This window comes from Pleurodeles waltl, chromosome 1_2, assembly GCF_031143425.1.
Source record: "Pleurodeles waltl isolate 20211129_DDA chromosome 1_2, aPleWal1.hap1.20221129, whole genome shotgun sequence".
Taxonomy (NCBI): domain Eukaryota; kingdom Metazoa; phylum Chordata; class Amphibia; order Caudata; family Salamandridae; genus Pleurodeles; species Pleurodeles waltl.
Window position 1 is genome coordinate 646,291,648 of NC_090437.1, and position 16,591 is coordinate 646,308,238.

Here is a 16,591-nt window from a genome sequence, read left to right on the forward strand (position 1 = left end):
GGGTGCACAGGCAGCAATGGGAGTGTCAACATCAGAACTAGCGACGTCATACCACCTCAACCTTTCCCAATGCAAGTTCGGATCCAGGAACAGATCCATGGTTGCTCCCCAGGGCCGGGGCCAAAACTGCTGGTGCAGAAACTGAGACTGGTCCCTTCCCATCCTGTGGGGCCCAAATGCGCTCTAGCAGAATGGGACTGCCAAAAATGAGGAGCATGGCCTCATACAACTCTCTGATATGGGCAAGGGTCGCTCCAGCTCCCTGAAACTTAGGAAAGCACAGATTTGGCCAATACGCAGTTCCACGGACGGAGGCCTAGAACGACGACGCTCCTGTTCCCTCCTGTGATTGGCCGATGTACTGGGTGAAGTAGAAAACAATTGTTCTTCTTTCACTTCTTCTTGTGCCTCAACCTACCCGATGGTCCTGAGGACTTAGAGTGGGACGGAATGAGGGGAGGCTCTGCGACCGATCCCGGGACCTTCCTCTCGACCAAAATCAAGACTTATGTGGAGCCTAGTGCCGGGCCATCAGGAGCTTGGGGGCTGATCCCTCAAAGCTTTCAGATTCATGGGCCGGCACTCGGAGCACAACTTTGTGTCATGGTCATGTTCCAGACATCAAAGGCAGACGAGGTACCGATCTGTTACGGAAATTGCCCAATAATAGTATCGGCAGGGCCTGAAACCGATCTTACGAGAGACCTACTAGATGCACCAGGAGTGCAGACACTCAAAAATCTTCAACAAAAAGTTGAAAAAGACCAGTGAAAAAATTACTGAGGGGCAGCTTATTATTTGGATCGGCGTTGACTGGCGCAAAAAGAAATGAACTGACGTCAGTGTGCCAGGGTGGTGCCAATATAAAACCCATAATGTAGTTTCTGGAACGGACGACACTGACAACAGATGTAGAGCCGATCGATGTCACCTAACGGCACACTGGCGTACTGCTCGAGAAAAAAAAATCTCCAGATCCAGATTGACACCTGGGGGAAATTCTAAGGTACAAATTCTGCAACTACATGTCTCTATCAGGTACCCAACACAAATCTAGAGTGATTTAGAACGTAGAGTGACGGCCAGACAGTTACTCTTTTTCATCAATGACTAACATCCAAATGACCAAAGCATGACAACTAATTGCTGGTGGCAGCTGATTTAAAATCGTGATGTGGATGCCATTTTCTCTCCACCACATGTTTATGAGAGATCTTACTGGTGGTAAATTCTGTCATAGCCTTACATTCAACTTGAGTGCAAGGGCAGGTGTGAACAGTGCATCCTGGAAGTACACAGCCCCAGGATTGCATAGCACTTAATAGGATTTATAGTGAGCAAACAAAGAAATCCCCCACATGATCCTCAGAATATCTCTCTCGCTATTCTTTCCTTCAGAAAACTCTGCAGACAAGGGCTGTGTGTCTGGTTAGATACTACATCAGCTTCAGTGGAGCAAGAAGGATTTTTTGAGTCCACCTTCTCTGGGTTTAATCTAATTCAAAAAGAACCACTGATGTTCTGGCTAGATGTCAATTCACCTAAATACCAGGAGGCATTCTTTAACCCTTTGGCTCTTGATGTGGCAGGACGTGACCTCACATGGGGTTTGAACTTGATGACATCACAGGACTTTATGTTGTGTGGCCTTGGAAAATTGACACTTGTCTAGAGCACTTTTTCCATATTTTTAAAAAAAATAAAACTCAACATTGTGCTATATTTTGCCTAATTTCTTGGTTTCCACAAGGGGGGTCTACAAACTCTGAGTACTTTTACAGTCCCCAGTATGTTGCAAAAAATGGACACAAATTTGCTGGCGGGGTAGGCCCAGCTGCTAAGGGGTTAAGCAGCACAATGACATAAGTAATGTGCCAATGCTCCAAGGCAAGGACAAATGCACGAAGAGGAAGTCAACATCACCCAAGTTAACAAATAGGAAGCAAGCAAACGAGATTGACAATGAAGCCAACCAATGGTAAGCAATGGGTGGGTCATTAGCTGCCAAAAGGTATAGCAAAAAACATCATAGGCACTCTCAGGTAGGCAAGAACTAAAAAGAGGAGGGGTATATTAGCACCTCTGAAATAATAACAAGCAATCAATTAATAGAAGTAACACATGTAATTCCTTATGAAAATCACAGATACAATTTCCAACATTTACATCAATCAAATGATAATTTATAGGCCCTGGGTACATGTAGTACCACTTTACAAGGGACTTAAAAGTGAATTAAATGTGTCAATTGTGTGCCAGCCAATGTTACCATGTTTTAGGGAGAGAGCAAAAGCACGTTAGCACTGCTAAGCAGGGTTAAAGGGCACAGAGCCACAAAAAAAGCCCTTAAAAAGCAAAACTTAAACAGAAGGTTGAAAGGCAAAATGTTGTAGGGAACCCCAGCCAAGGACCAACAATTACAGTTCCAAGGCCAGGCATCTATTCTAAATCTTGAAAGAAACCGTGTTAGTGTCTTACATAGCATTTTTTAATCACTTAAAGGTCGGAGCAATCCAAAGCACCTTACAGTTAAAAATATTAAATTTGTAATAGACTAATAGTCTGATTTTTGAATAAATAGTGTTTGCCTAAACCTTATGAGCAATCGTATGGGAAAGGATACCCAATTGGTACTGGTCCCTGGTTCACAATGGATATGCTTTATAAATGTAACCCTTTAGACAACTCTGTGTGCCTATAATACTTTATTTTGAAGACATTCATGCTAGAGGAACAAAGTAATTTTCTCCTGAGTCATCCACCCCATTTAAAAAAAAAAGACAAAGCTTATCCATGACTGGCATATTTGATGTATTAGTAAGTCCCTAGTACAGTGCACTAGAGGTGCCCAGGGCCTGTAAATCAAATGCTACTAGTGGGCCTGCAGCACTGGTTGTGCCACCCCCATAAATAGCTCTGTAATCATGTCTCAGACCTGCCACTGCAGTGTCTGTTGTGCAGTTTTAACTGTAAATTCGACTTGGCAAGTGTGCCCACTTGCCAGGCTTAAACCTTTCCTTTTCTTACATGTCAGACACCCCTAGCCCCAGGGGCAGGGTGCAGTATATGGTTAAGGTAGGACATATAGTAATGTGTTTTATATCTCCTGACAGTGAAATATTGCTAAATTCGTTTTTCACTGTTGCAAGGCCTGTCCCTCTCATAGGTTAACATGGGGGCTACCTTTAAATCTGATTAAAGTTTAAATTCCCTTTGGGAGCAGATGGACATGTAGAGTTTGGGGTCTCTGAGCTCACAATTTAAAAATACATCTTTTAGTGAAGTTGATTTTAAGATTGTGTGTTTGAAAATGCCACTTTTAGAAAGTGAGCATTTTCTTGCTTATACCATTTCTGTGACTCTGCCTGTTTGTGGATTTCATGTCTGGGTCAGTTTGACAGTTGGGCTAGTTGCAACTCACACTAGACAGTGACACAAAAGGAGTTGGGGTGTAGTCTGCATTTCCTGATGAGCCATCTGTGCTAGGAGGGAGGGGGGAGTGGTCACCCACACATACAAGGGCTGTGCCTGCCCTCACACAATGCAGTCTTCAACCCCCTGGTGAGTGTCTGGGGCCTGGCCTGGGCAAGGCAGGATTTCACATTCAAAAGAGACTTTACTTTGAAGAGGCCTACTTCAAAGGAGAAATTAGGTATAAGAAGGGCACCCAAAACCACAGACTTTAGAACACTTCTGGAAACAAGAGGAACCTCTGCCTGGAGAAGAGCTGAAGAGTTGAAGAAGAAGAGCTGCCCTGCCTGTGACTGTGCTTTGGGGAGCTATCCTGTAGTTGCTGCTTCTGCCAGAGTAAGAGGGCGAAGACTGGACTTTGTGTGCCTTCCATCTTGAGAAGAACTCTCCAAGGGCTTGATCTAGAGCGTGCCTCCTGTTGTTTGAAGTCTCAGGGACAGCAAAGACTTCTCTCTGCCAGCACCTGGAGTCTCTGGAGAGACTCCTACTCTGCCCTGTGGTGCCCATCCAGTTCCTGGGACCCTCAAAGGAGAAGCTGGCAGCCTAAGAGGAGGAACTCCATGCACAGAGTGCTGTGCGGGGAAAAGATCGATGCATCTCCAATCTGCGGCTGAAGAAACAATGCGCCGCCAGCTCCGTGGCTCAAAAATCAAAGCTCGCCAGAAACGCGACCCAAGAATAGACGCACGGAGCAGGAGAAACTGCGTGCAGCATCGCTGACGGAGGCTGGGAGATCGCAACCCGCAGTGCGTGGTTTTTTAATCATCGTGCGGTTGGATTTCTGACGCAAGTACCGCTGGGCGTGTAAAAACAATGCAATGCCTGCCCGGACCCCCGAGTGCTGACCGGATCAACGCATCGCTCTCCTGCGGAGAGAAGAAACGACACGCCCGACCCGACGAAAGGAGAAACGATGCAAGGTCTCGCTCGTGAGTGAAATCGACGCATCGCAAGCCCTTTTTTGACGCAGACTCGCATGTGCGGAGTTATTTTTGACGCACCCAAGGTACATTTTCAGGCTAACAGTGTTAGTGTTTGTTTTGAACTACATAAAGACTTGACTTGTGTATTGTTGATTTTTGTCATTCTGGTCTTGTTTTCTTTAGATAAATATTTCCTATTTTTCTAAATCTGTGTTGTGTCATTTTGTAGTGTTTTCGTTAAGCTACTGAGTGTGTTGGTACGAATACTTTACACCTAGCACTCTGAAGTTAAGACTACTGCTCTGCCAAGGTATCAAGGGGGTAAGAAGGGGTTAGCTGAAGGTGATTCTCTTTTACCCTGACTAGAGTGAGGGTCCTTGCTTGAACACGGGGTAACCTGACTGTCAACCAAAGACCCCATTTCTAACAGTGCCCAAATGCCTGCAGTTAGCGAGCAAGAAGTAAAGTTCAGTTCTCGACTAATTGCCTGAATCACTAAGCATGCAGGGTCACTAAAAATGTTTTAAGCAATAGTTTTCTAAAGCGTTCCAGGGAACGTATTTTTCCTTGGCAAATGATTCAACAACATAATATACAAACAAACCTGTTTTCCCTTAATCACAGGTAACAATGGTGCCATGGGGGAACCACCAATAGTGTAATCAAGCTTCAACAACCCAGCAACTGAGGATAGAGGAGAGAATCATAAGGGAGGAAAGATGCAGTTTCCAAAATAGATTAGATATGTCTAATTCTGAACCTATTGTGATACCTTTTTCCCACACTGTCAGTCAGATTATTTAATGTACAGTACTCCCTTTGATCATCTAATTTACACCATCAGGCCAACAGGAATTAAATCAAATAGACTATGGCCCTCATCATGACTTTCGCCGTCTTTTGCAAAAGACCGCCTAAGGAGCCGGCGCTGAAATACCACCAGTACTGGTGGTCTTAAGACCACCCTAACACGACTGATCTCAGAATTCCACCCGAGATCGGGTGGAAGTCTGAGACCAGTTGTGCTGGAAGTCAGCGGTGCGGTCTGCAGGCGGTGGAAGTGCCAGGAGGTCGTCCCTCACGGACGACCTCCTCGATGGAAGAGGTAAGTGGATCGTCTGACAGGGGAGTTTGTGTGTGTGTGTGTCTGTGTCTGTGCATGTCTGCATGTGAGTGCGTGTGTGAATGTTGTGAATGCGGGGGGGGATGTTTGTGGGCGCATGTCTGCGTGCCTGAGTGAGTGAGTGTGGATGGGTGGGGGTGTATGTATGTATGCTGTGCAGGGGGCGGGGGTGTGAATGTATGTATGCGCTGGGGAGGGGAGGTGTGAATGTATGTATGCGCTGGAAGGAAAGGTTGTGAATGCGTGCGTGAATATGGTGTTTGTGTATGTATGTTAGTGTGAATGGGTGTGTGAACATGAGTGCGTGGGTGAGTGGGGGTGTGTTTGTGTGTGGGAGTATGTGTGTGCATGTGTGCGGCATGTGGACATGTGTGTGAGTGTATCCTTGCAACAGGAATGCTTATTCCTGTCACTAGGGAGCAAGACTGCCGACTTTTTCTGGGAGTGCTAGTGGTATCACGCCTTCCACCATGCTCGAGGTGCTCACCTCCAGCCCAGCGGAATGCAGTAATGTGGCAGGATGGGTGGAGGCTCGGTGGTTTGGCTTCGGCCATCCGCCAAACTCCTAATTTGGCGGTATTCACTGCTGGCCCATTGGCGGTGACATCCCCACAGCTGCCCTGTAGGTCTTCGGACCGCCAGGGTCGTGATGAGGGCCTATGTATGGTACTGGGACAGCAATGGCTTCTCCTTAAGGTTACTCTTCTTACTTATTTCGCAAACTGCAACTAGATCAAGCTAGACTCTACACTTGAATGAGTGCTCAGGAATGATCTTAAAATCAAAATCAGTGACATATGCCTGACTATGGGGCAAGAATACTGCCTATTAGAACATTGGAATGTTGGGAGCTCTACTGAAGAGAATGGAGCAGTCCCAGGCTTCTAATGGCTGGTAAAAGCCCAAGGCTCAAACAATCCAATGCAGTCATTCACAGCTGTTGCTGTGAACAAAGGATTTATGGCGGCCACAGGGATTTTAACCTCCTTTGGCTCTGTGAGGCCTTTATTTTAGTAATTAGAACATCCTGCCCTCTAGGGGTGGAATGTTCTAAAGGCCTTATAGCCCAGCCATTAAAGGCCCACTCCCTTGTTAAAGGTCTTTGCCTTTTGCTCAGGCATTTAAAGCTGCAGCGGGCCTTAAATGGCCGGTATAGCCTGCAACAGTGGGCTATAAGACTATATTAGAATAATGGAATGTTGAGCACACCATTGAAGACAACTGAGTGCTCCAAGTCTCTAATGACTGGTAGAAGCCCGGATCATCACCATTCCAATGCTTGCCTTTTACAGCTGTTTCTGCAAGTAAAGTCCTCACAGAGCCTGAGGGGATTTCAACCCCCTTGGGCTCCGTGAGGCCTTTGCTTTCCTAATTAGAACATTCTGCCCTCTATAAGCGGAATGTTCTAATAGCCTAAAGCCCATATAGCTGGGCTATACTGGCCATTAAAGGTCTGCTCCCTTGTTTAAGGCCCTCACCTCCAGCTCGTACTGTTAATGCTGGAGCGGGCCTTTAGTGGCCGGTATGGCTCTCTGCAACAGGCTATAAGGCTATAGTAAACTATTTTATTTCCTTGTCCATTGATGTGTTATACTTTAAAATGTTATCTACCTTCCATTTTTCTTGTGGTGCATTCAATCCATTGGTTTTGCCATAAAATGTCACCTTTTTATATTGTAACAGGATGTGGATTTCTGATTGTTCAATTTATTCACCCTGGGTTCCTACTTATTAGACTGCAGAAACACTGCACCATAATTAATGATACTGCAGGGTTCAAGAATATGGAATTCCTACATTTTAAGGAACTTTTTACAAAGGAAGGGAGATTTCGAATGATTAATGAAATTCACAAGTTTTTGAGGCATTCCAGTTTGTTTTCTACAGACAATTTCCATTAGATTTTACCTTGTGCATTTGTCCATGAACAACTGCACATATTGGAATCCTGATGCAGGTAATAACTCAGGTTTCCACCAAACTCAGGATTTTAAACTTTCTTTGAAATCTGTTATTGATCTTCTAACTCCACACCTTTATTTTTAATCCATCTGCCTACGTATTATGTTATGTTAACAATTTTATAATGCACAAGTGCTACCCTAAAGGGTGTCCTGGCACTGAGAATGCTAGCAGAGCAAACAGGGTAACAATGAGGGAGATAACTAGCAGATTTGGACTACACTGGAGGAATAGTATGGAGTGCTCAGCAATATTATAGAGTAGAGACAATTAATTTTTGACAAGCCAGTTGTTAAGGCTTTTCTGAATTTCAGAAGGGTGGGTGGTAACTATAACGCTACCGGGAGCTTATGGCAAATTTTCAAAGCTGTTACTGCAAAGTATTTGTCCATATGTGAACACGTTTATAGCGAGGAACCACTAGAAAATTAGCTCCAGCCCTTTTGACCACTGGCACCCAATGAAATGATTAGAGTGTGCCAGGGGAAGAACGTGGACAACTAAGTGCTAACTTGGCAGACATGTTCTGCATTCTTTGTAATTTCTTCAAAGGCCCCACATTAGAGCCTAAGAAGAGGGAGTTACAATAGTCCAAGCGACCCAAGGCTGCTGCCTGGATCACCACATGATGCACTGACTTAATATTTGTGTCAGGTTGCAGCAAGCCATTCAGGGCCTTGCTTTTCCCCAGGTTTGGAGGAGAATCCTTGAATCAGCCAAAAAAATGGGTGATTTTGTAACCATGATGGGTCGCTAGGTGACCACTCCATGTGTCCTATCTGGTCAGGATGCTTGTATCCTGACCCCTTGTATGTTTTTACACTGTTTGTTCCCCACCACCAAGCAATGAGAGAAACAAAATAGTGGCCACAACTTTTCTGTCAGGATATGGCCAGCCAATCAGGGCCTTGATTTTCCTCTGAATCCATGGAGGTTCCGAGGGGGGTGACCATCCCTATATATACAAATTAGGTTTTCATTTAATAACTAGAAAACTACTGAACAGATTTACACCAAATGGCGAAAATATGTATTGGGATCCCCACTTTTTCTCGGCCTCTGCTTGACAGATCACCCCAAAACTTTCCAGACAGCTTCTGAAGTGACCACCATTGTTTTATTGGAAAACTTGGTGAAGATTCAACACAGTAGTTATAGTTAGGACCTAGTTTCTATAGGAAGAGCATTTTTTGTTTTGCCTATATCTTTGGAGCCACTTGACAAATCTTCTCAAAATTTTCAAAAGTTATACTTTGCTAAGTTCAGCTTTTGTCTTGAAAGTTTGGGGTGATCCACCAAGCGGGAGCCAAGAAAAAGAGAGGGGAGGGTGGGGCAAAACATATTTTCCCTATTAATTTTTCCATAGGACCTTTAGACAAGCCTACAGCCCGAACCACTGAACAGAATTACACCAAATTTGGCACGAAGCTATATTCTGCTCTGCACATTACACTTTTTGTAGTTTGGTGCTAATGCATTCATTTGTTTTTGAGTAAATTAAGGGAAAAAATATAGATATATAGAGACGCCGATACTCCGTGAAGCCAACTGTCCCACTTCAACAAGGAAGGGTTGGCAGCCATCTCGGGATTCGGCTTCAGCCAAGTCCTAGGAAGAAAGACAAAGGAAAAGAAAAGGGGCCAAGGTAAAGTCACCCTGACCCCTTAGCTCTGGTGTTGGGGTCTACTAGGGACCCTGCCAGGGCTAAAAAGCACTAAAAAAATAAAAACAATACGAAAAGTCCACAGAGGGATCTGTAGATTTTTCATTTAAAAATAAAATTAAAAAAAGCTCGGTCTTCTGCACTTTTTTAATAATTAGCCCCTGGGTGGGCCAGGTCCCTGGGGCAATTGGGGTTCATGTAGGAGGGGGGTGCACAGGGCCCACCTCCTTGGGCTTTAATAGGCCCTGGGGACTACCACCTCCCAGGGGCAATTTAGGAAATGTGAGCCAGGGGGCTGTGGCCCCCCACTCCCTGGAGACCACCACCCCGTGGGCAAAATGCTTTTTAAGGTGGGCCGCCCTATGGCCTCCCCCACATTCCCAGGAACCACCATCTCCCTGGGTCGAATATACAAATATAAGCGGGCTGCACGGCCCTCCCCTTTCCCCGGGACCACCACCCCCTGGGGCAAAAATGGTTTAAGTAAATGGGGAGGCCTGATGGCCTCCCCTGCAGCCCCGGGGACCACCACCTCCCGGGGTAACTATTTAAAAAAAGAAAGGTGGTCCCTTTGGACCCCCAAAACCCAGGGATCACCACCTCCCCGGGGCTCTATCCTTGATGGAGGGGGGCCGCGTGGCCCCCCTCTTGGAGTCACAGATGACCCTGGGGACCGCCACACCCCAGGGCCAACTCTTGCTATGTCCTGGGGCGCCCACCCACGGGACAAAGCTTTGCAGACTAGCCACAGTAAACACTTTGGGTATTGACAGCGGGACCTGTCAAGCAGGTCCCGTTGTCAAAATTCAAAGCTTTCATTTCTGTTCCCTGGATGCGTGCAGGGGACAGATATGAAATGCTTCAGCAAGCAGGAATCTGCAGTTAAAGCAGCTCCTTGCTTGCTGAAGCAATGGCACTGGGGTGCAGCCAAGCCACAGTAAACAGCTATGTCCCCGGGATGGGCACCCAGGGACATAGCAGGAGCAAGCCGTGGAGGTAGCAGTCCACAGGGCCATCTGTGGCTCCATGATGGGGGCTATGCGGCCTCCTCCAACGAGAATAGCCCTGGAGGGTGGTGGTCCCCAGGGCTTGGGGGTTCCAAAGGGACCCCCTTTCTGTTTTTTTACGCTTTGCCCCAGGGGTTGGTGGTCCCCAGGGGGCCACAGCACCCCCCATATATTTAATAAGAAGCCCTGGGGGGTATTGGTCCCCGGGCACGGGGGACCACAGGCCCTCTGCATATTTTAAAAGAAAGCCCTGGGGAGGTCCCATGGGCAACAGGGGTGGGGGCCCAGGGCTCCTCTGCATATAAAAAAAATGAAAGCCCCTGGAGCTGTGCCCCCCCCCCAGATTAAATTTGTAATGCCCCAGGGACCTGGCCCACCCGGAGGCCTATAAAAAAAAACAAGCGCAGGAGACCACGCATGTTTTAGTTAATTTTTTTTGCTGCAACTTCGCAAATCTTGTGAATATAAAATAATTTAAAAACATGATTTTTGCTCTCGTAGGGTCCCTCTGGGACTCCCCACTAGTGCTAAAGGGTCAGGGTGTCCCTACTCTAGCTTCTTTTATTTTTATTTTTATTTTTTTCTGGGAGTCAGCTCAGCCAAGTCCCAAGAGGGCTGCCAACACTTCCTGGCTTGAAGTGTTGGCATCCAATTAGAGCTCTGCATTTCCCTGCATGAGCTTGCTTTATTTGCAAATACTTCGCAGCCAGAGATATACAATTTAGAATTTCCCTAAATTTCTCAAAAATTACTGAATGGATTAACTCCAAATAAAGAAAAGCGTGATCTGCGTACGGATAGTAAGCTTTCTGCGAAATTTGGTGTAATTCCGTCCAGTGGTTCGGCCTGTAGTCGTGTCTAAAGAATCCTAAGGAAATTAACATGGGAAACACAATGAAGATTCATCAAACGGTGCCAAAGATATAGGCAAGTCAAAAAACACTTTTCCTATGTAAATATGGTCCTAACTATAACTGCCTACTGGTATATATATATATAAATTATAAGTTTGTATTGAGTAAGTAAAACATATATACATATATATATATATATATATATATTGAGTAAGTAAAACATATATACATATATATATATATATATCAATACAAACTTATAATTTCGTTGTAAAGGCATGCGTAGTAAAGACATGAGTGGCAAAGGTATATGCATGGTGAACTCTAGCATTGTAAAGGCAGCGCCTGGTGATAGCATTGTGTGCTAATGGGCGTGTGGAAAAAGGCATTGGTTGTAGTGTCATACAACCGTAAGACGTGCTGGGCAATATCCTGGGTCGGGACCCCTGTTGTACCTGTGGTGCCTCATCCTCTTCATGCTCTTAGAACGTATATGGTCGTGCCTAGACGTGCCACGTGGTAAGAAAAAGTAAACGTCAGCGTGTCTGGAAAGAAATAAAAGTAGTACAATACTCCAGAAACAACGGATAGCTTTGGTTTGAGTCGTTCTTGGGGAAATGGCAACAAAATCTGCACTCAGTCCACAAAGATGATCTGTAAATCGGGGCATGATGTCACCAATTTACAGTGTAAGTGTGTTAAATAAACAACTGGTGCGCCAGGATACAAACCATTAGCTGGGATGAGTAATGTCCTGAGCTAATAAAATGTTACCGCAAAACAAAGACATCACTGCATAGAAAGCAAAGGCCGAACGCATCCATTTAACATCCATTTGTTATTGCTGCGCAAGGAAGGCTGCTTACCGCACTCTCTCTCGCGAATCTCCAAAGGTTTCCTTGATTGTAGAGAAGTCAGGGTAATAGCTGACAGGAGGGGAGATGACCTCAAGGAGTCCAGACTGTATTTCATTAGGAAATCTGTAAGTAGCAAATTAATATTTAATTTATCAGTAGCAGATGGGTCACTAGATAAACACATCGTCGCGGAGAGCGCACATTAAAGCCGCTTCCTGTGTCCGCTAGCTCTGCCATCTTCATTAGTCTGCACAATCAAATAAAGATAGCTAATGTGGCAAGGATCCGCCTTAAAAACTTAATTGAGTGCTAAACACATACTTTAATAGTAGCTGGTGTCTACTGTTAAACCAACTACGGATTCGTGTCTAAATCACCCTTTCCAGCATTAAAATCTCGGATACTTGTACTGTGGTGATTTTACCACACATTCCTTTACCTCCCAATCCATTACAAATCAGACGCATCATGTCGTACATTTTGTGGTAACGTGAAGAATAGTGACCTATGTCCAAAAACGTAGTTTGACACACTTAGTGAGAACTGTTTTTAGACAAAATGGTACCCAGAAGAAACTTCTTAGTTGTGCCCCATGTTCGCTCAACTATCAACCAGTTCTCCTGACTTCTCCCCAAAGCACCACTGCCAGGGTGCGAAATCAGGTTGCATATACATTAAATCATTCGATTACAAACAATGAAAATGTAATTCGCTTGAAATTTGGTTAACATGTAGTAATTAAACATTGTATAATCCATGAAAAACGGGAAGCAGGATTTTATGCTCGTTGTGAAGGATTATCGTCTACATGAATGGCACTCTCCTAGACATATTTTCCACAAATATATTCACTGCATCATTCAACTCTAGCTTTGCAGCCACTTTCAGATTCACTAAGTAAAATAATCAGACCTCATTCACATGTTCAGCCCTTGTGCAGTCAGGGGCGTAGCTTCGGAGTGGCGTGGGGGGTAGGAGCAGGCGGAAGGTATGAGGTATTACACCCCCCAATAATTGTATATTCTGATAAATAGTTGGGTACAGGTGCTTTTAGTCGGGTATGGTGAGATGTCTGTAGGATTTCACCAGGAATTTTTATGTAAACACAGACAAAAATGCTCATGCACTCTCTCCCACTCTGCTTTGAAAGTCCTCAAAAATGTTGGTTATTTTACAAAATATTGAGTTTGTTTCTTAGTACTTCTACCAGTTCACATTCCTCTCCCTTTCCACTGGTCCGTAGGCCCCTCTCATGCACCCTGCTTTTCGCATAATGTATTTTAACATTATGTACAAGCTTGATTATTGGTAAATCTGAATCTCACCTCCCCTAATCTTATCAACCAAGCTAAACCCCTGTGTGCATTGTAAACATGTCTCTATGCCCCACCATGTGATACCTTGTCAATGGTGTTAAATGGCTAAGACGAGGTATAGCTGCAAGAAGGAAAACCACATGTCTTTAAGGTCACAGTCCACAGTCCACTCTCATAGGACACCATAATGCTGCATCTATGTTCACACTGCCATCTACCAATCTAACACCTTTATTGAAAGTAAAATCACGACTATGACACCTCCCATGTGAAAATGATGCCAGACTTTCTCAGCATTGATTTTCATACACAATCTGTACCTATATAGATGCACATGTGCCATTTTGTAGGGTCGAGCACACGCAAGTGCTCTGGATCATGTTGTAATCTCTCTCTTGGCTTCTAACAATGCCCATGTCATGCCCGTCACTTTCATTAGTTCCTGGGCTTGCCTTTTAAAAAATGATTGATTCCATTTGTGAAAGGCATGCATACGTCATGCTTTTTCCGGTGTTTAGTTCTCCTGGAGCGCACCAGTAAACTACTGAAAACATACAAGGCTCTGTGTTTTCAGCTGATTCTGGACTACTTTATCTTTTAATTTCCTGCGCAGTGCAATCTCACTGGGCAGAAGTCACACGCATTACATGACACCGACCCTGTTACATAGATAATTGCACTGATTCTGGGTACATGGATAATTGCATTTTTGCCAGTAACATGGATAACTGCACTTTTGCAGATAAGTTTCACAGCGAGCCAACTTCTGTTTCCTTTTCTGTGATTCCTTCATGCTCATGGCGACCATCGGCTTGCATATGTGAAACAGTTTTACAACGCTAATAGTTCTAACGCGAGCAAATGCAAGACCCGTTGCATTGCAAATGCTTGTTTTAAATGGCACTTGTTACCAAGGATGATGAAAAGCTGTGGTTCCTCCAATAAACTTTGAACCCGTGACTTTCAAGTTCGGTATTTCCACAATTTGTTCAAAATTTTCAAGTTTAAGATATTTCTACAATTCTTCTAAAATGTTCCTTCCATACAATACATACTCGGTTGACTTTTACATTTAAAGAGATGATGTGTGCATGTCCACTGCCGTTAGTTTAACTCTTAGATTACTCTCTTCATGATTTGAGAATGGAGAGTTTTTCTGTTGTCAGAGGCATGTCACAAAATCATAGTGCTGCTGTTCAGTTCCTTCCACATCTCACAACTACTACCAGCCCAGGCACTAAACAATACAAAATAAAAATGGCATAGGGTGTTCAAAGATTGTTGTCATCACGTGACCCATTAAGAGTGCCATATCTCTAATCCATTGTTCTTTACTCCACAGTGAAAATCCAGGCAGGGCTCAATTAAATCGGCTAATCCATGTTTTTGTTGGTAAGAATGTACGAATAAACAATGTGCAATGTTCACTGCAAAAATCAGGCAATGCGTTCTACCATATCTGACTTTCAAGTGCTGTACTTGGTAAATTCTGAGCCTCCTGACAGATTTGTCAAGAGGGATTACGATTTGTCATTATTCAAACTTTTTAGAAACTTCAGCATGGACATAGTCCGGATGAACTAGTTGTTTCCAAAGCCTAGGGGATAATAGGAAGACTAGAGAGCAATGGCAACATCACGACCTCCTGCTCCTCCTTCATCTGTCAGGAATAGGGGAGTGCACTTATTATTCCACTTATGAAGTTTAGGATGTTCAATTTTAGTGTATGTTGTGAAGATTCCGATTTATCTTTCCCTTCATATTAGTATATTCCAGATTACAACATCACTTTCACTGCACAGATAGTTCATTTTCACTCTAATCAAATACAGGTAAACTAGACAATGCGTACTGAATATTTTTGTATTTTTGAAGTTTGCCTTCCACACATACTTTCCATTCATATGCAAACAGTTGCATGTTTAAATATTTTACTCAGTAGGTTTCCTTTTCGCATAGTATTGTCAAGGAAAAAAAATAAGTTTCGGTAAAGTGTCTTATGCAAACTATTTTGTTAGTGTTAGATACTGTTATGTGCAACATAAATTGTTGCAAAGGTCACTCACTACACCCAAAGGAGGCGATGATTTTCATACACGTTGCAAAGGCTGTAAAAATACAATTTGTAAATTCACATTCTCCTAGTGAGGAACAGCCACGCTTTCACTATGCATTAGCAAGAATTAGTGGTTCATGTATATTTTAAAAGGGGAGCAGCTGCATCATATTCCACTTGCATGGCACATTTCTCATTTCTGAAAAAGTGATAGATTTCTTAGAAGCTGCGCTCCTCTGACCACCAATGTACAGAATAACCACTTAATACAGTTGTAAAGTGGAGTACTCCGAAGAGAAGACATCTATAAGTACAAAGAGGCATCAAAATGTATGAATAATTGATAGACAAGCAAAATTTCAGGGCCCTGTTAACAGAACCGCAAACTTAAAACGTACCCGCACAACTCCATTCAAGGATGACAGGGAAAGCTAATCTAACTAAAGCTGCCTACACAATTTTATATACATCACCAACAGCATGGGTGGGTATTGCTCCAAGTACCTTATTATTTCAGAAAGGAAAAGAGGAGAGTGCCCTATTTTTTTTTCTCTATCTCCTTGCTCGAAAAGTAAACATATGTTTCACCGGCATTTTTTAATTATATTTTTTGTAAAGTTATTTTTGGGGGAAATATGGGCAGGATTCTTATGAGGTGAGAAGTGCTGCCATGTGTGTTTTTTGTCTACATTTACAGGTACATCTGTCCCCATTCAAGTCATCAGGTCTTTTCTGGAATAATCCGAATAGCTCATCACTTGTGGCATCTTAAAATTCCCACTCATACTCATTCCTCCACCCTACGCATTTAAAACAGTTTCACCGCCTTGTTTGACGGTCGTTATCGATTACCCTTCTTTTTAAGAGTTGGCACACCTACATTCTTTCTTGCAACAAATCAATCAATAATCACATTCCGATCAGAGTGGTGGCTGAACATTTTGTATGTGTGTGCAAATTCTTCTGTGGTCTACGTTTCATAAAATCACAAAAAAAACGTATAATTTTTCAAAGCCAATCATTTTTACGTTTCTTCTACACGTCCACTGAGCACTGCAAAAACTATTTTTTACATTATGTACCAGACATAGATGTTCTGTACACTAAACTATCTGTGTATTTGTCGGTTTTGGAACTGATCATTCTATGAATGTGGGTAGATTAGCAAAAGCATGGTTCTAAACTGCTTGTCGAATGAGCCAATAGCTCGGTTGCTAACTATTTTAGATTCCAATTACTTTTTAGGAGCCACTAATTTCAATAGATCAGAAACTGAAGTGCACCAGTATCAAACAAATTAGTGTTGGCCAATATGAGTACGATCAAAGCAGTGTGGGGCAATTCCACCTAGTCCCAGGA

General features: G+C 43.7%; 1 protein-coding gene across 1 annotated transcript in view; it reads right to left on the reverse strand.

The window, feature by feature from the left end:
• The window catches only part of MGAT4D (MGAT4 family member D), a 625,903-nt gene that overhangs the window by 188,504 nt on the left and 420,808 nt on the right, over window positions 1-16,591 (reverse strand). The window contains exon 6 of the mRNA XM_069242567.1: window positions 11,870-11,983. Coding sequence (XP_069098668.1) covers window positions 11,870-11,983 — 114 coding nt within the window. The remainder of the gene's footprint in view (window positions 1-11,869; window positions 11,984-16,591) is intronic.